Below are 20,638 nucleotides of genomic sequence, written 5' to 3'. Positions count from 1 at the left end.
GTCTGTTTTGCCAAGAGACTGTTACCAGAGTCCAGCCATTGCCTCCCAGTTCTGCAGGAGAAGCAAATGAAATCAGCAACTTCTCCAGATACAGGAGAACTGACTCATGATAACCAAACTAGAAAGAAATGGATTTCTAGGCCAGAATGCCATGTAGTTATTAAGGGTGTCTCAAGAGTTAGAATTGATTTTTCTGCCAAGGGCAGTGCATTCACTAATGATAATCAAGTTTATACACCCAAAGGTTTCTTAATAAATATGAAACTTTAGAGTCTGCAGAATTCGATAGTTTTCAGGAGATACTCCATCAAGTAACGACGGCTGATATACTTTCTTTTTAGGTGGGTTTTCCTCAGAGTGAAGGTGTGAGCTCTTCTTGTTCAGTTGCTCTGTCGTGTCCAACTCTGCAAAACCATGGACTGCAGCTTGCCAGGCTTCCCTGTCCTTCACCATCTCCTGGAGTTTGCTCAAACTCTTGTCCACCGAGTGGGTGATGCCATCCAACTATCTCATCCTCTGTGGACCCCTTCTGCTGCCTTCAACCAGCATCAGGGTCTTTTCCAGTGAGTTGGCACTTCACATCCGGTGGCCAAAGTATTGGAGCTTCAGATTCAGCATCAGTCTTTCTAGTGCTCAGCAATTTTCATACTTGGGAGACCTGCTTTCTACAGGTTCAGCATATGTTTTAGTGACTCAGCAATTGAAACAAGGCCATTTGTATATTTTCCCTCTCTTAGTGTGGACAACTGGAATGAGCTTGGTTATTAAAATAAATATCTTTTCTATATGAATTGTATTTCACAGTAAATAGTAGATGAGGGGAATTGATTACTGTTGGGATTCAAGTTAAGAAAGAAATGATAAAGTTTATCACATTATAATCCATACTGAACTTGTAAATCTAGGATACGATCATCAATACCTGCAGTTTTAAAAATCAGTAAGTGAAAACTGATTTCATGTTACAGTTGACTCCGAACAACACAAATTTGAATTACATGGGTCCACTTATGCTTTGACTTTTTTTTTCAACTTTATACTGGACAAAACAGACTAACCGCACGTGACCCCAATGACCAGAGAACATCACTGAAAGAGACTTCATATGTATCATGTGATCAGCAGGAAAAACAGCATCTCTTTTTGAGTATTTTTGTAAAAAATAAAACCCAGATTTGAGTAAGTCTCTAGTCCATCTGTTTATAGAAAATACAGGGAGTAGAGGAGTGTGTTAGGAGAAGGAAATGGCACACCACTCCAGTGTTCTTGCCTGGAGAATCCCAGGGATGGGGGAGCCTGGTGGGCTGCCGTCTGTGGAGTCGCACAGAGTTGGACACGACTGAAGCAACTTAGCAGCAGCAGCAGAGAAATGTGTTAAACCACATCTCGTGTATGCAATCACTGAAATCCACATTATGGGGAATTGTCCACCTCTCCTACTCTCAAAGTGTGGTCTGCAAACCAGTAACACTGCTGTCTTCAGAGAGCTTGTTAGAAATGCCGATCCTTAGGCCTCATCCTTGGCCAGCTGGTTCAGAGTCTGCCTTTTTGACAAGATTTCTGAGTAATCTGCGCATGCCTTAGGGCTGAAGTTGGAGAAGCATTGTAGAGGATAGTGACCTGGTTTCCGCAACACATAAATGGTTAGGGAGAAAAGGGAGGTAACTGTTACAGTGGCATGGAGGACCTATTCTTGCTTTCTTGGACTTAAGGGAGTTGAATGATACTCAGTATCATCATTGGGGGAAAGATTTAAAGAACATGCATTATAATCTTCACTGCAGTCCAGTGAGTTGTAGTGAAAGGGCCCTAGTGTAGGAATCCTGTTTTCACACTACAGTTGACTGAGCAACACAAATTTGAATTGAATGGGTCCTCCTATTATGTGGATTTTTTTTCAGTGAAAACCAGCAGTACATAAACAGGTTGGTTGGATTTGAGAAAATGGAGAACCATGGATTCGGAAGGTTGACTGTAAAATTATACATGGATTTTTGACTGCATGGGGTGGTCAGTGCGCCTAACCCCATGTTGTTCAAGCATCAACTATATAGCGTAATCATGTTTCAGATGACTCAGAAATTCAGTATAGGACTTAAGAATGATATTGTTCTCTAACAATGATAACTTTATCCCTAAAGTTACAGAGTACAGGTTTATCTTTAACAATTTTTTCTGCTTGGATAGAGCTGTTCAAAGTCTCATGAGTCCATTCCCATTCCTAAAAGGAGGACTTTGGCATAGATCTCAAGGATTCTTTCTGACACTCAGATTTTGGGATAAATAAGTCATTTGAACATTTAAAGTATGTATGACTGCTAATAGTCTTCAAGTTGATTTGGAAAACAAAGTGTCCCGTGTTCATCAGCACAGCCCCTACTGGTCCACATTTTTAACACATATCCCATTGCAGAACCACAGAGGGGTGGAGAGAATTGCACCAGCTGACCCTACAGTGGTTGGGGCAGCATCGCAGAGAAGCCCCAGGGTCAGCCCTCCAGCGAGAGTGCTGTGTGAGGTCCTTGAGACCATCATCACCATACCTTCCAAGCATGACTAAGTAGTAGGACACGTTTAGGAATCAGTTTATCCTGTATTTGTTTCTTTACAAGTTTTGCTTTCCAGAAGTATTCTAAATGAGCCATGCAACCTAAGGGGTGGAATATATTTTGCTTTTAAATGTTGGTTTCATTTTTCTTGCAATACCATGAAACCTAAACATTAAAGTGTCTTAATTTGCCTGCTTTTTCTGGTATAACTAGTTCCAATGGCTGGGAATAAAGGAAGAGGACGTGCTGCTTATACCTTTAACATTGAAGCAGTTGGATTTAGCAGAGGTGAAAAGTTACCTGATGTTGTATTGAAACCACCCCCACTATTTCCTGTAAGTACATTAACAGCGAAATTCTCACAGGATGTTTTTCATGTTTCAGAGAGAATTTAAATACCGTATAAGACTTGAATATATGATGTCATTATGATATCCTAAACTAAGAAAGTAAAAGAGATGGTCACTTACCTTTAAATATTTCCACTGTTCTTTTCTGAAACATTTCTAATTTTCAGACTGCTTTCTTAAAATGCAAAAAACTATAAATATTTTTTTCCCTGAATATATTCAATATTTTGTGACCTATAATTTTTTTTCAATTTTTGTTTCTTACTATGTGCTGTGATTCATGGGGTCGCAAAGAGTCGGACACGACTGAGCGACTGAACTGAACTGAACTGATGCTGTTATTGATATATTCCAATATTAAAATAATATTTTTAAAAGTAAGTTAGATTTTATAGTGGTCCTCACTTCCTGTTTTGCCAGACCTTCGCTTAATGACTTTATTCTCATCTTTTATCTATATAATTTAATTTTGCTCCCTAGTATACCACTTGGCCTTTTTTCCCCACTGAATTTTTTGGTTTTTTCTTTGCTTAGTTCCTTATTTTATTAAAGTAAATTTTAATTTTGTTACTGTTTTTTAAAATATAAGCATTTTTACTACATTTAGTATTGCTTTTAAATTTAATTATGCTGCAAACTTAATTGGTGCAATTTTTAATCAAATGCTTGACTTTATATTTAGTTTAAAACTTAAGCTTACATTTCCAGATGCACATGTGCTGTGGTACAAAATATGAAAATGTCATAAATAACCAGATACTCCTTCCAGGAATCTTTTCCATCTTTCAAAAGGAAACATCCTTTGTTGAAAGATTTATGTAAGTAGAGGACCCTGAACAGATGTTCTTGGGATCTAGATGTCTCACATGGGGAGTGTCTACTTTTTACTCTTGATATTTTGCCTTTCTGATATTCAGTGCAGCCTAAAAACAAAGGTAAATATCTAAGGTATAGACATAATGTCACTTTATATTGATTTCCTTTTAAAACAAGCTCTTCTTCATGTGTGAGATTACTTCTAAAGCTTGGGAATATTAGTACATGCTATTGTTTTCTGCAGGGAATAAAATTTATTACTGGCTAAAAGGCTCTGTCTGATCTGGCTTTCTGATGTCTCTCTGACCCTTTTCCCACCACTGTCCTCATTCCTTAGCCGTGGTGGTCTCCTTTTTCCCTTAGGCAGTTTCCCCTGTTAGTTTCCCTGGCCGGAGCCATCGGTCTCCCCATTTCTTTGTATGGATGGCTTCAGATCTCTGCTCACAGGTGATTTTCCCAAGAAGCCATGCGTGGTTACTGGATAGACCAGCCATTTGCAGTCCCCATGGTGTCTGTCCATCCCTCTCTCCTCTTCCTGGCTTCAGTCCTTCTGTCCCTTATCACTGTCTGAAATTGTGTACTACCTCATTTGTTACTTATTTTTCTCCCCTAGAATGTAAATTCCACACAGGCAGAAGGTTTGACTACTTCATCATGGTGTCTCCTATTGTATTATAAATATATATGCATACATAATACGTCTGTGTGTATACTTGCAATTCTTAACAATTGAAGATATAGGTTCAAATTTCTGCTTTGCCATTTTTGTGTTATATGGACTTACAGATTATTCACTTCTCAGCTTCCTCACTATAAAAGGGGAATTATTGATACTTTAGATGAATTCATGGATTCTGAATATTGAGTTCATCCAGGTTGTAGTAACCACTTGTTAAATAGTAGCTGCTACTACTTTTTTTTTTTTTTAATGCTACTACTCCTACTAATACCACCTTAGCTAATAAGAAACCACCATAATAGGAGACTAAAGCAGCTGCTTTTATCTGGGTGCTTTGATTTTTAAAATACAGAATCACAGTCATCAGACTATATAGCAAATGACTGTTGGTGTGATCAGTAGAAAAATTAGGCAGGTAGGAAAAGTAAGTATCTTTTCTACTTATAAAGTAAGAGCGAAATAAGAGGTGGGTGAAAAGGTTTAATAGATAATAAAAGCTCAAAATATTTTAAGTTGATGGTAAAACTTAATGCCTATAAAATGTGGTTTTTCAATAAAACTGACATGTTTTCAAAACATAGACAAAAAGGATATTAAAATATTTCGTTTAGTTTTTAAAAATTGCCTCTTAATGTAAAACAGGATACAGACTATAAACCAGTGCCACTAAAAACAGGAGAGAGTGAAGATTATGTGCTTGCCTTGAAACAAGAGTTGAGAGAAACTGTGAAAAGAATGCCTTATTTTGTAGAAACACCTGAAGAAAGACAAGGTGCGTATTGGACTCTGATGATGTGGTTCACTGTCTACAGATAAACTAGTGTTTTACCATAAGATATATGATCTTTAATGATGATTGATTTGATTTAGTCAGAAATTATCAACTACCCTGAAAAGCCATATTTATGTTGATTTAACAGAAAATATATTTTAAGCTTTTTGATATTTTTAAGATTACCTTTCAAAATAAAAGTGTTATATGTTCAGTGAAATTTATGAAAACAGAAATATTAAGAAAGTGAAAATCACCCTGGGACTTCCCTTGTGGTCCAGTGGTTAAAGTTCTGTGCTTCCAATGCAGGAGGCGTGGGTTTGACCCCTGGTCAGGGTAGTGAGATCCCACATGCTGTGCAGTGTAGCAAAAAAAAAAAAAAATCACCTTTATTCCTTATGTCTAGAGAACTACTACTGATATTATTTATTCCAATTTTTCTTTTATGTGTATATCCTTTTACAAAATTGGGTTCATGATACTTTGTGGCTTCCCTTTTTACTCAATAGCATATTATTAGCATTATCACATATTCTGTTTTTTTAAATTAATCTTTATTGGAGTATAGTTGGTGTACAATGTTGTGTTAGGTTCTGCTGTACAGCAAAGTGAGTCAGTTACACACATACATATATCCACTCTTTCTTAGATTCTGTCCCTGTATAGGTCATTACAGAGTAATGAGTAAAGTTCCCTATGCTATACAGTAGATTCTTATTAGTTAGCTATTTTATTCACATATTCTTAGAAAATATGATTTTTGATGACTGCGTGGTATTCCGTCATGTGGCTATAACATTATTCATTGTAACTTTTTTTTTTGGTTTTTTTTCTGCCACTTTTGGTTTGCCACTTTTAGTTCCCTGCTGTTAGATTTAAGATTGTTTTCAGTTTTTTTGCTCATATGTATATTGCTGTGATTTTTATCCTTATACATAGATCTTTAAGTTGGTCTCTGATTATTTAATATTTTGGTTAAAAAATTGGAAAGCCTTGACTATATTTTGGTTCACCGTTTATATCAAATGTAAAATGTAAAAGATGTATTCATTCATTATGCCAAGGACAGAGAGCAGAAATTGTAGTTGGAGAAGGCTTGGCAATCTCAGACTGAAAGTGAGAAGTGGTTTCAGAGGAAGGGAACACATTCCTGATAGTTATTTTGCACAGTAGAACTATATTGATTTTCAGTTTCTGCCCTTGAATGTTGAAATAAGAGAGATCGATATCATCCTTGAGTTCTCAAAACAACATCATTAAAACATGAGAAATTCCTATAGTGTCATCTCATTCCATTAGTATTAAAAATGCATACCTTTTCCCTCTTTATAAAAGACTTAGAATTGGATAAGAATCAAAAAGGAAGTCTTATATAGTAATACCACATGTGCCTATAACTGTAAGAAGCATTTTAGACAGGTTTGTTTAATTTTTCTAAAGAAAGCTGCTTGGAGTTATATAATAAATGATTTGACATTTTACCGCAGAAGTACTGAATTTTTTTTACTTTCATGATTATGCCACATGCTTTTATCTGTTTGAGTTTAAAAATGAAATTAAAGCTCATTTTAAAGATTTAAATAAGTAAGATTAAGTGAACTAATAAATATCCATTTTTATTGAAAAAAAAAGATATTGTAGGGTATACTTTAGCCTTTTTAAAATTAGTCTCTAGACTATGGGACATACTTACTTAACCAAATGTAACTGTTAGTAAAATACATATCTAATTTAAATGTGCATCATACCGCAAAGACATTTATCTGAGTCATTTAGACCAGGAGCATAATTTGTTCCTGATATCTGGGAGTAGCTGTCTTATACCTGGGTCAAAAGGCTCTTTACCTTTTATAACTGCTTAATGAAGTATTTAAAAGTATAAGGAATAATTTGCTACTGTTTCAGAAGAAAACTCTTGCATAGAATTTTCCAAATTGATCCAAGTATATTCTCTTTGAATATATCCGTGTTTACCTCTCTTTCCTGATGTAATGTTTTATTTAAAAAAAAACAAAACACTGTGGTTGATATCCGTTCCGTTCCGTTCCATCGCTCAGTCGTGTCCGACTCTAGGCGACCCCGTGGACTGTAGCCTATCAGGCTTCTCCATCCATGGGATTCTCCAGGCAAGAATACTGGAGTGGGTTACCGTTTCCTTCTCCAGGGGATCTTCCCGACCCAGGGATCGAACCCTGGTCTCCCGTATTGGAGGCAGACGCTTTAACCTCTGAGCCACCAGATATAGTATATACATATATGGTCTTCCCTGGTGGCTCAATGGTAAAGAATCTGCCTGCCAATGCAGAAGACCTGGGTTCCATCCCTGGGTTGGGAAAATCCCTGGGAGAAGGAAATGGCAGCCTTTTCAGTATATTTGCTTGGCAAATCTCATGGACAGGAGCCTGGTGGACTAGAGTCCATGGGTTGCAAAAGAGTTGGACATGACTTAATGATTAAACAACAACATATACATATATATGTGAATATAGATTAGTATAATATATACTGTAGGTGCACATTATATATGTATACATACACACAAATAGTGTGTATGTATACATACCATGAGTGGGAAAGAATTGACCAGACTGAATAGAAGGACACAACTGTCATAGGAAGCCATATTCTAGGGAGTGTTCCATCACCGTATCCTCACTTCCCTTTCCCCATCACTGACTTCCTGTGTGCTTTAGGACAGAGAGACTTATGGACTGCTAAACCTCTAGAGATTGGGACAGATAGGGTAGGAAATCTCTTGCTGATTATCAAGTGCCTAGTGGCTCAGGGCATTGAGATTTTTCACCAAGAACCAAGGGCCCAGAATAAACATTTTTCATGTTGTTAGTTATTCCAGGTGTGTTTATAGTGTTCTGAGGTAGAATTATAGAAGTGATTGGTATTCTCTCTACAGTGAAATGTATTATTTTTATAATAAAGAGAAAAAAATCAGTGAATACTATTATTTTAATGAGTTTTAGCTCCAAAGGTACATAGAGAACATCTGGTCCAGTGGTTCCCAGCTCAGGTTCCTGAACCACTGGGGTCCTCCGAGCTAGAAACAGGAGTGACAGTGGTGATGGTTCTGTAAGCCATTTTCAGAACTTCAAAAAACTTAATGGAAATCCTGCCTCTACCTACATTATGACCACAAGGTCTCTTATTGAATGAATGGAGTTTGTTTATTAACTCTGACTATGGTCATGGTCCACGAGACCTCATTTTAATTTTTCAGTTTCTTCTTTGGAGCATTTCTTACTGTATGTAATGATCGATATTCATGACTTATTTTTTCATGGAGATCTTCCAAGGAACAGAGAGAACTTGCTTTAAAAGAGAAGAAAAGTTATTTTGTCCTAGCATTACCTGTATTGGCCCATTGGACCCTTTCCTAAATCTAAAGTACATTTTAGAATGTCAGTGATCTTACTTTTCTTGCATCTTGAAACATTTTTCTGTTTCGTCACCAGAGATATTATTTCATCATTTTTCATCAATTAGCCTCTACTATGCTAGAAAATGAAGAAGGAAATCCTTCATGGGATTCCTGGAGAATCCCATGGACCGAGGAGCCTGGTAGGCTGCCATCTATGGGGTTGCACAAGAGTTGGACACGACTGAAGCGACTTAGCAACAGCCGCATGCTAGAAAAGACTAAAATATAAAAAAATGGAAGAATGATGAAATTGCATAGAAGCATCATGCAGTACTGAAATAAATCATCACTATTACATCATCCTTTAATTTTCTTACCGTGTTGGCCAAAGTATAATATTAATTTTTAAGAAGATATAGAGTAATTCTGGAGAGACTCATGTCTGTACAGTTGTTTTGGTTTTGTTTAGCTTTCATAGAATGCAATTTAGAATTCAGAAATTTTCATTTTCTACCCATAACTGCAGAGAAGAAAATTGGCAAGGGAAGATGTTTCAGTTACTAGACAAATCAGAAGAGGAATGCAAAGAGATAGAAAGGAGCCCCTTGATGCTCATGTTGCTGGTGGAACTGATGGTATAAGCAGAGTCTCACACTGAGTCTTCAGATGACAGTGCCCTAGACGGATTTTCTCAAACTTTTAAATCAATAAGTAAACAGTGTCTCTCGAAGAATGAAAAGGAAAATATGGTGTTCTCATACAGTTAATCTTTGAAATGGACCTCATCACATAATATTTTGTGGTAGGAACATGGAAAATTCCATTTGCTAAAATGACATGTGACCATATTTTTTTCTTTTTTGTTCGTTTTTATGTACCAAATATTTGTAACTAGACAGCTGCTGAAAGCAAAGGCAAAGACAAAGATGATTGAAAGGAAAGAGATTATGTAGACGTGAAAGAATTTGTTGGATTAATCATATTAATTGGTAATGATATATTTAATAATGAAAATGAAAATGGCTGGGCCATCCTCTCTTCAACAGAAGTGTGAGCCATAAATGTTTTTTAAAGCATTACTTTTTGATGGTGCAAGTACAAGAAGAATTGGACACAATGATAAGGTAGATCATGTTAATAGAAATGTATTCGTAACCTAGAAACACTTGGGTGGTGCAGGTGTAAGAAAAGCCAGAAGTGTTATGTTAGAATTTATTAAAGATGTATTTGAAATCCAGAATCAGGATATATGAAACACTTATATTTAATGTTTGCACATGACAAACTCACCGTGCACAGTTGATGCACACTTAGCTGTGTTCAAAGAACATTGCCCATTTTGGGTAAACACACCTTCAAAACCAAGAAAATAGTGGAATATAAGTTTGAATTTACTTAATGCTTATTAAAATTCCCAATAATTACTTTTTTTTCTTTTTAAATAACAGTTTTATTGAGATAGTTTAAGAAAGTGTTAATCACTCAGTCGTGTCTGACTCTTTGTGACCCCATGGACTGTAGCCCATAACTGCCAGGCTCCTCTGTCCATGGGATTCTCCAAACAAGAATATCCTGGAGTGGGTTGTCATTCCCTTCTCCAGGAGATCTTCCTGACCCAGGGATTGAACCCACGTTTCCAACATTGCAGGCAGATTGTTTACCATCTGAGCCACCAGGGAAGCCTTATTGAGATAAAAATCCAGATATAGAAAATTTGCTTTTTACAGCATACAGTTCAGTCCCTTTGAGTGTACTCACAAAGTTGTGCCACCAACAGTGCTATCTAATTTATAGAATTGGTTCATCATCCTGAAAAGAGACTCCCATACCCTTCAGAATCAATCCCTATTGTCCCCTCCCTGCCTCAGCCCTTGGCAGCCTGTCATCTGCTTTGTCTGTTTTAGACATTTCATATAAATGGAATCTTAATGTGTATTCTTTTGTGACTGTTTTCCTTCGCTGAGCGTAATGGTCTCGGGGCTCATACATAGTAAAGCATGTATCAGTGTTTCATTCCTTTTTAGGGTTGAATAATATTCCATTATATGTATATACCATATTTTGTTCATTCATCAGTCGATGGACATTTGGGTCACTTCTACAGTGGGGTTTTCGTGAATAATGCTACTATAAACATTCATGTATGTGTTTTTGTGTACCATGTCACTTTTGTTGTATATCTAGGGTCAGATGGTAAATTTTTATTATACATTTTGAGGAACTGCCAACTATTTTCCAAAGTGGTTGCACCATTTTATATTACATACAGTGTATGAGGGTTCCTGTGTCTCCACAGCCTTGTTAACACTTATTGGTTCTAGGCATCCAACTGGGTATAAAGTGGTAGCTCATTGTGATGCCATCCAACCATCTCATCCTCTGTCTCCTCCTGCCTTCAGTCTTTCCCAGCATCAGGCTCTTTTCCAGTGAGTTGGCTCTTTGCATCAGGTGGCCAAAGTATCGGAGCTTCAGCTTCAGCATCAGTCCTTCCAGTGAATATTCAGGGTTGATTTCCTTTAGGATGGACTGGTTTGATCTCTAACCTTGCCGCCTCCTATCCTTTTCCCCACTGTCTTTCCCAATGGGTTGTGAAAAGTGTCTCCCTGAGAAGACTAACTGAATGTGTATATTAAGTATTTGCTTACTTTATCAGAGGTAAGCAAACAGCCCTCCATCCTCACTTAGGTACTTAATACCTTCCAGTTACACAAGATTTAAAGATTGGGAGCTAGAGGCCAGCATCACAAGAAGAAAAGAGAAGATACATAGCCCTCCCCACCCCCCACAACTTTTTGTGTAAGTGGCTTCCTGACTTGCCTTTGGACTTTTGTGAAAATTCTCAGAGATGAATCAGATTATCTGCTGCTGCTGCTGCTGCTAAGTCACTTCAGTCGTGTCCGACTCTGTGTGACCCCATAGACAGAAGCCCACCAGGCTCCCCCTTCCCTGGGATTCTCCAGGCAAGAACACTGGAGTGGGTTGCCATTTCCTTCTCCAATGTGTGAAAGTGAAAAGTGAAAGTGAAGTCGCTCAGTCGTGTCTGACCCTTAGCGACCCCACGGACTGCAGCCTACCAGGCTCCTCCATCCGTGGGATTTTCTAGGCAAGAGTACTGGAGTGGCTTGCCATTGCCTTCTCCGGATTATCTGCTACTGAGACCTTTAATTAGGGTTTTGGTCTCTGCTCACCCCCAGCCATTTATTCTCGGGTGCTTCTTGCCACTTCCCTAGACATGTATTACTCTGTTCAGTATGTGTCCAGGAACACATTAAACTCCCTGTACTGGATGTGAGAGTTGGACTGTGAAGAAGGCTGATCGCCGAAGAATCAATGCTTTTGAACTGTGGTGTTGGAGAAGACTCTTGAGAGTCCCTTATACTGCAAGGAGATCCAACCAGTCCATTCTAGAGGAGATCAATCCTGGATGTTCATTGGAGGGACTGATGCTAAAGCTGAAACTGCAATACTTTGGCCACCTCATGCGACGAGTTGACTCACTGGAAAAGACTCTGATGCTGGGAAAGGTTGGGGGCGGGAGGAGAAGGGGACGACGGAGAATGAGATGGCTGGATGGCATCACCGACTCTGTGGACATGAGTTTGAGTGTACTCCGGAAGTTGGTGATGGACAGGGAGGCCTGGCGTGCTGTGATTCATGGGGTCGCGGAGAGTCGGACACGACTGAGCGACTGAACTGAACTGAACTGGAAATAAAAGATGTTACCTGGTGTTTTCAATTATTTTAAAATTCTTTTTTTCTTTTTGTCTAGATATTGAAAGATATAGTAAAAGATATATGAAGGTGTACAAAGAAGAGTGGATACCAGGTAACCATAAAACTGAAAATGTTAAAATAATCTTCAAAGGCTATCTCCCTACCATGTCTTTTTAGGGCTAATTTTCTATTTTCACTATAGGAAAATAGAGCCTGGCTCTCTTCCTGTAATTAATTAGCAACATATATCTTTTGAAAACTAAGATGAAAAGATTTTTATATTGTAACAAAGAATATTTGAAGTGATATTGTAGAAGTTCTTAGGATACTTTTTTATTTTTTTAATAAAATAGGGCTGGCCAAACTCACTGAATTTTCCATTTTCATTTGATACAATCACAGTTTTCATCTTTATAATAGTACTAACTTCTGTGTTCCTGAGTGATTTTATAGCTTTTGAGGAGGAAACAAGACTAGTTTTAAGAACATTTCCGGCCAAGCTTGTCTCTTCCTTTCTTTCCAGCAGGCATAGACTCTTTTTGGTTGCTAATGTGCCTTTTCAACAGAACCATACCTAAGAGAGTTTTGGTTTTTTTTTCAACATGCACAAAATTGCCTAGGTCGAGGCAAGGTGTAAGGGGCTGCAGAGATCTCATCTGCCTCATTTTGTGGAAAACTAGCAGTTGCTATAGAAATGCGGTGACCTGTCAAGGCAACTTGGAATGTTTTAGTAAAACCCAGGTTTCCTCATTTCAGCACACTTCCCGTTGACGTCTCTGTCCATGGTGTGTCACAGAAACTGCCTGTGTGCAGAAGCCTAAGTCACGTTCCAGCACTGGTTGCTCTCCTGAGTTACAGCGTCTCTTTTCAATGCTGGCTGTTGATAATGTTGTGTCCCTCTGGAAACTCTCCTCTTAGGTCTCTCATTTCTTCCACTACATAAATATTTGTCTCTAAATGATTCTCTTCAAGTGCTTTGTCATGATCACCTATGGCTTATTTATGAAAACAAACATATTAGGTTGGTGCAAAAGTAATTGTGGTTTTCGTATTGTTGAACTTTGTTGTTTGATATTGGAATACATTCTTAAATAAATGTGGTTATGTTATACTTCATTTTAATGCTCATTTCCTGCTTTATAAAGACAAATTACTTGCTGTTTAGACTAGGAAATGATGTTAGACAAAAAGCAAATTCAAGTGATTTTTTGAGTTCAAAAAAAAAAGCAATGGAGACAGCTCTCAACATCAACACTTTTGGCCCAGGAACTGCTAATGAACATACAGGGCAGTGATGGTTCAAAAAGTTTTGCAAAGGAGATGAGAGCCTTGAAGATGAGCAGTGTAGTGACCAGCTGAGAGCCATCATTTAAGCTGATCCTCTTACACCTACACAAGAAGTTGCCAGAGAACTCAACATCAACCTTGCTATGGTTCAGCAGTTGAAGCAAATTGGAAAGGTGAAAAGCTTGATAAGCAGGTGCTTTATGAGCTGACCAAAAATCAAAAAAATTGTCATTTTGATGTGTCGTCTTATTCTATACAACAGTGAACCATTTCTCGATCGGAGAGTGACGTGCAACGAAGTGTGGATTTTATATGTCAACTAGCAATGACCAGTGCAGTGATTAGACCGAGAAGAAGCTCCAAAGTACTTCCCAAAACCAAACTTGCACCAAAAAAGGTCATGGTCACTGTTTGGTGGTCTGATGCCCACTGTCAGATCCACTCCAGCTTCCTGAATCCCAGCGAAACCGTTAGATGTGCAAAGTATGCTCAGCAAATCAACGAGATGCACTGAAAGCTGCAACGCCTGCAGCCAGCATCGGTCAACAGAAAGGGTCCAATTCTCCTGCACAACAGTTCCCAACCACACGTCGTACAACCAGTGCTTCAAAAGTTGAATGAATTGGGCTACAAAATTTTGCATCATCTACCATATTCACCTGATCTCTCACTAACTGACTACCACGTCTTCAAGCATCTTGACAAGTTTTTGCAGGGAAAATGCTTGCATAAGCAGCTGGAGGCCGAAAATGATTCCCAAGAGTTGCTCAAATTCTGAAGCACGGATTTTTACGCTATAGGAATAAACAAACTTATTTCTCATTGGCAAAAATGTGTTGATTGTAATGATTCCTTGATTAATAAAGGCGTGTTTAAGCCTAGTTATAATGATTTAAAATTCACAGTCTGAACCTGCAGTTACTTTTATACCAACCTAATATTTAAAGCAAAATTTATTAATTCAGGAAAAATAGCTTGAGATATAAGTATTTTCTACAAACAGTACTGAGTTTTTTATTAGTAGGCAGCATTTTTTTAGTCTATTTTCATGTTGCTTCAGTTTTCTGATTGTCTCTAAGCTTAAAAAAGAAAAACAAGTGATAAATTAGAGGAATTATTTATCTAATGCAGGCAAAATCATTAAATGGAAGGAATTTACTTTTCCATATCTATTTCTATTTTTAATTTTAAAGTTTTTCTGTAATTATCAAATTGTTTAGTTTTGCATATATTAGGATTATGCTCACATTTTTAACTTTGAAAAAAAATTTTTTCATTATGTAAGAAATACATATCAACTACAGAACATGTACAAAATACAGAGTAATTGAATAATAAATTACATTTAAGGAAAATAGCTATAATCCCAACACAAGGAATTGCTGTAATATTTTGTTTCCAACCTAGAGCTTTCTCTGCACAAATATACATCTGTTGAAGCATTTACATGGTAGGTTTATTCTTTAAATGGAATTATATAATATTGTTTTAGAAACTTTTAAAATTTAACAGTGTATCATGAATAACTTGTCATGCCCGTAAATATTTTTCTACATTTTTTCATTATGAAAATTCCTGTACTTGAAATTAATTATATAAATATTATGTAACTTAAAAGAATATTATAGAAATTTTATAAGTATTTCAAAGGTATTTTAATGAATTTTTTCTTTATAGCAGAAAATATATCACTATTATAGTTTAATCCCCAGCTAAATCTATACAGATACTAAATTTTATTTCCATTACATGAGCCACTGTCATGTTCTTTAAATAGTTATACCTAGTACCAGTAATTCCCAGAGGAAACAGCCATTTTTATTTCTTCTTTTGTACACACAGATTGGAGAAGACTCCCTAGAGAGTTGATGCCAAGGAAAAAATGCAAAAAAGGTACATTAACTAATGTAATAATAAGATAGGAAAAAGTTATTGCTTAACTTCTATCTATATGAAATTGTCAATATGAAGTTACACTCAATGTTCTAAATGCTTTTTCTGAAAGTATTTTTGATATTTTGATTATTTTGTTAGTGCTTTTTGCTGTTGATTTTTTGTTTTGTTTGTTTTTCACTTAATTAGGAATTTTGATGTGCTAGGAAAGACTTTTCAATGATGTAGATATTCTCATTTGTATATTTGAAAAATTTTAAATGATTTTAAGTTTTTAACTACAACATTTGCAACTAGTGACATTTGGGAACTGGTAGAATAGAACTTTATGGTGTACATAAAGTGCCGAAGTGAAAGTTTTTGTTGTGTTGTTCTTTCATACTTCCACCAAATAAAAAGCTGTTGAGCATCTACTATTGCCAGACTGTGTGCTAAGAGGGATAAGCCAGTAAGCAAAGGAGGAGTAATCCTCACCCTCATCGAGCTTACAGTCAGATGGAGTAAAGACATTCAGCACAGCACACTGTCTCTACTGGGAGGTCAGGGAAGGGTTTGTTGAGGAGACGCAGTTGAACTCCAGATTGAATGACGAGTACGAACTTGCTGTGATGAGGTCATGGGAGTGACTCTGGAGAAACTGGGTTTGTTAATGTGTTTTTCTTGTTGAGTTTTAAGAGTTCTTTGTGTATTTGGGTGCTAATCCGTTGGAAAAATATCCCTGCTGTGTGTTTCTCCTTTCCCGTTATACCACTACCACATTCACAGCACTTCCGACGCTAGATTTATGGAGTTATTTTTTCCTGCATATCAAACAATTCTCTGCAACACCAACTACGTGTCTTATCATTTAATTCAGTTCTGACACTAATTGGAGTTAGCAGTGATCCCACTAAAGGCTCAGTCCCAGGAGCCTGCTCCTCACTACAGATGTCAATCACAAGGATGGTGTGTCCTCAGGTTTCCCACAACTTCTATCTATGCTGGCTGCCAATTGGAGGTTCCCGTGACCCTCCCTGGTGGAATTTGATTTACCTGAACAGCTCCTGGAACATGGGGATATATTTACTTATATTTACCAGTTGACTATAATAAAGGTTATAATAAAGACCCAGATGAACAGTCAAGTGAAAAGAGGCATGAGGTCAAGTCTGGAAGGTCACCCGTGTGTGTCTGTGGAGTTGGGATGTGTCACCTTCCAGTTCACGAATATGTTCACCAGTCCAGAAACTCTTGGAACCACATACTTTGGGGATTTTTATGAAGGCTTCATCACATAGGCCTGATCAGTTATTAACTCAGTCTCCAGCCCCTTTCCCCTTTTCCAAGGATTCTGATCATGGCTTGATGTATCAGGTAGCCAGCCCCATCCTGAAGCCACCCAGCACCCCACTGAGAGTCACCTCCTTAGAGTAAAAGAGACTCCTGTGCTCAGTTGCTTCAGTTGTGTCCAGCTCTGCGACCCCATGGGTGACTCCTCTGTCCATGGGATTTTCCCAGCAAAATTACTGGAATGGGTTGCCATGCCCTTCTCCAGGAGATCTTCTCAACCCAGGGATCGAGCCCATGTCTTCTACATTGGCAGGTGGATTCTTTTACCTGCTGAGCCATCAGGGAAACTCCAGAAGACACTCCTATTGTCCAGTAAATTCCAAGGGATGTAGATTCTTGTTAGAACAACAACAAAAAATTACTGTTATCACTTATGAAAGTTTTAAGGGTTTTAGCAGTTCTATGCCTAGAACCAGATGCTGAGACCAATATATATTTGTTTCTATTTCACACAGTCCTTTTTCAAATATGTCTCTTGCAAACATTTTCTCCCATTCCATAGCTTGTCTTCTTATTCTCTTGAGACTGTCTTTTCCACAGAAGTTTTGAGTTTTAATGTAGTCCAGGTTATCCGTTCTTCTTTTCATGGATCATGCCTTTGGTTTTGCATCTTGAAAGTCATCACCAAGCTCAAGGTCACCTAAATTTTCTCTTATCTTTTAAGAGTTTCGTAATTTTATGTTTTACATTTAGGACTGTGATCCATTGTGAGTTAATTTTTGTGAAGGGTGTAAAGTCTGTGTAAATTTATTTTTTGGCACATGGAAGTCCAGTTGCATTTTTCTGTACTTTATGTGGGTCTCTTTCTGGGCTCTCTATTCTGTTTCATTGATCGATGTATTTATTTCACCTGTACATAGTCTTGATTACAATAACTTTATAGTATGTTTTTAAAGTCAGGTAGTACCATCCTAACTTTGTTATTTTTCTTCAGTGTTGTGTTGGCTGTTCTCAGTCTTTTGCCTTCCATTTATATAGTAGAGTCAGTTTGCTGATATCAGTAGAATAACTTACTCGAATTTTGATTGAGGTTGCGTTGAACTTATAGATGGAATTGGGAAGAAAAGACATCTTGAAGATATTAGCTCTTCCTACCAATGAATATGGAATATGTCTCCATTTGTTTAGTTCTCTAATATCATTATTAAGAGTTTTATGGTCTTCCTCATATAGGTCCTGTATATATATATTGTTAGATTTATACCTAAGTATTTCATTTTGGGAAGTACTAATATAAATAACACTATGCTTTGCATTTCAGATTCCACTAGTTCATTGTTCATATATAGGAAATCTATCGAATTTTGTGTATTAACCTTGTATGCTGTAATCCTGCTGTAATTGCTTATTGGTTCCCAGAGTTTTTTAGCCCATTCTTTCAGATTTTCTACATATTGTCTATGAACAAAGAAAGTTTTCTTTCTTTCTTCCCAATCTACATACCTGTTATATCCTTTTCCTATCTTAGTGTATTAGCTAGGGCTTCTAGTACAATGTTGAAAAGCAGTAATGAGAGGGAACTTTTTTGCCTTATTCTCGATCATAGTGAGAGAGTGTCAAAGTTTTTTTTTTATTACTAATGATGTTCAGTTTTTATCACTAAGTATAATGTAACTATAGGGTGTTTTTGTAGATATTCTTTACCAAGTTGAAAAATTTCTCCTCTGTCCCTAATTTCTAAGAGTTTTTATCATGAATGGCTGTTTGATTTTGTCATATGTTTTTCTCCATCTTTTAATATAATCATGTGATTTTTCTTCTTTAGCTTGTTAATGTGATATCAATTAATATCTACATTAATTGATTTTGAATCAGCCTTATGTCTCTGGGGTAAATTCCACTTGGCCATGTTGTATAATTCTTTCTATATATTGTTGGGTTGGATTTAAGAATATTTTGTTGAGTTTTCTATCTTTATTCATGAGAGATAGTAATCTTTAGTTTTTTTTCTTGTGATATGTATCTGATTTTGGTACTAGGGTAATTCTGACCTTATAGAATGAGCTAGGAAGTATTCCCTCTGCTTTTGTCTTTTGAAAGAGATCTCTTTCCCCCAACAGTTATATTGAGGTACAGTTGACATATAATAAAATGCACATATTCAAAACATACAACTTGGAAATTTTTGACATATATATTTTAAACAAGTGTTTTGTTTCATTTCATAGCTACAACATTTAGCTTGATTGAGAACAGAATATTATATACTGAGATATAGTTTTCCTATCGTCTTTTATACCCTTGGCTTTTATTGGGCAAATATATTATTTTCACAATAAAAAAAACATTTGCATCAATGGCCTTACTCCGTGGCTCAGTGATAGAGGCTACCTGCAATGCAGGTGACACAGGAGACACGGGTTCGATCCCTGGGTTGGGAAGGTCCCCTGAAGAAGGAAATGGCAACCCTCTCTAATATTCTTGCCTAGAAAATCGGAGAGAGGAGCCTGGTGGGCTACATCCATGGGAGCAAAGAGTCGGACACGACTAAGCCCACACAGCAGCACGAATGATATTAGTCATGACCTAGTGAATCACGAATTTTTAGCAGACTTTAAAGGGCTGAAAAGAATAGATCTGATTTGGAGGAATTCATGTTCAAATACATCCCACAGCTGCTCATCCTTAGAAGCCCATGGACACACTAAAGATTAGTAAAAGCTTCCAGCGCGTCAGGCTTTTCATTTGTTGAAAAACGAAACAACAGCAAAACTTTCCTTTTCCATTCTGTTCTCATATTTTTGTTGCATAATATACAATTTTTGTGTTTTGTTCCTGGTAAGCTTATATACTCTCTTTTGTTAAAAATGGTCTCCCCTGATTTACAAGAAAGCAGCAGCAGCAAATAATACCTAAAGAGCCAAAGACAGAAAAGGTTTGTTTCTTGAAGATCCAGCTATTGGCAGGTGTGTTGAAAGAAATAAAAAAATTCAAATATATGCATGTATTTGGCCAAAGTTTTTAAAAATGTAAATATTTTGGGGTTGAAACACTTTTAACAGATTTTAGTAATTTTACACTTCTTTTCCAATTATAAAATAAAAGAACTGGGCATTACATAAAACCAGAATGGAATGTAGCAAAAATTACTGAATGGACTTGAATATGCAGCTGTGACTTTCTTGGCTAAGAGATTAATAATTTGTGTAAGTTTATTTACCAGACCATGTTCTATAATATCCATTTAGCAGATTTATGTGTTATGAAATTTAAATAATTTGACAAAAGTTCCCTAGACAAAAAGACTTCTTGATGTAAGTTACATTCCTCGCTAGTGTTTTCTGGCATCAATAATATATGTTGAGAGCTTGTTCATATGTGATATGGCATTTTACGTGCTACAATTCAGATTAAACAGTCTTTGCCCTCAAGGGAAGCAGAGAGAGTTACCCATCATTAAATCTAGCTTTTTTTTTTTTTAATAACTTTTGTTTGAGCAAAACCTCACTAGTATATATGTTCAGGAGTCTTAAACTTGGAGACTCCCCAAGAGGCAACTTGTATAACACAATAAATTGTAAATTCCATTAGTTATGGGTCATGTCCACAATCTAAAAATCTCTTCTTCTGTAGGTTAAATGTTAATCTTTAAGAAAATTACATCTTTCTGAGCCATATTTTCCTGTTACCAAGTAATTTCTAAGTATTTAGCTTGATTTTGGGAAAGGATGGTAATACTTTGTGATCACAATGGGACAGTTTTGTAACATTATCAATTTTGTATCATAACATAATTTTAGTAACAAGTCAGTTTTGGTAACTGACTAGCAAGATCTATATGTGAAACAATTCTCTATACCCTGCAGTTTTACAGTACCATCAAAATGCAATATTTTTGATATAGCTTAAAAATTATGTATCCCAAAGCCATTAAAG

The 20,638-nt window shown here is 36.8% G+C and overlaps 1 protein-coding gene across 3 annotated transcripts in view; it reads left to right on the top strand.

The window, feature by feature from the left end:
* POLR3G (RNA polymerase III subunit G) overlaps window positions 1–20,638 on the top strand; it is a 39,896-nt gene that overhangs the window by 4,291 nt on the left and 14,967 nt on the right. For all 3 annotated transcript variants that reach the window (XM_055429702.2, XM_055429703.2, XM_055429701.2), the window contains 4 exons: window positions 2,763–2,884; window positions 5,037–5,166; window positions 12,309–12,365; window positions 15,383–15,433. In XM_055429702.2, the coding sequence (XP_055285677.1) occupies window positions 2,768–2,884; window positions 5,037–5,166; window positions 12,309–12,365; window positions 15,383–15,433 (355 nt within the window). In that variant the 5' untranslated portion in view covers window positions 2,763–2,767. The remainder of the gene's footprint in view (window positions 1–2,762; window positions 2,885–5,036; window positions 5,167–12,308; window positions 12,366–15,382; window positions 15,434–20,638) is intronic.

The sequence above is a fragment of the Moschus berezovskii genome, chromosome 8, assembly GCF_049115385.1.
Source record: "Moschus berezovskii isolate FMDL1 chromosome 8, NW_MosBer_1.0, whole genome shotgun sequence".
Lineage (NCBI taxonomy): Eukaryota > Metazoa > Chordata > Mammalia > Artiodactyla > Moschidae > Moschus > Moschus berezovskii.
This window is presented reverse-complemented; position numbering and strand designations above follow the sequence as displayed.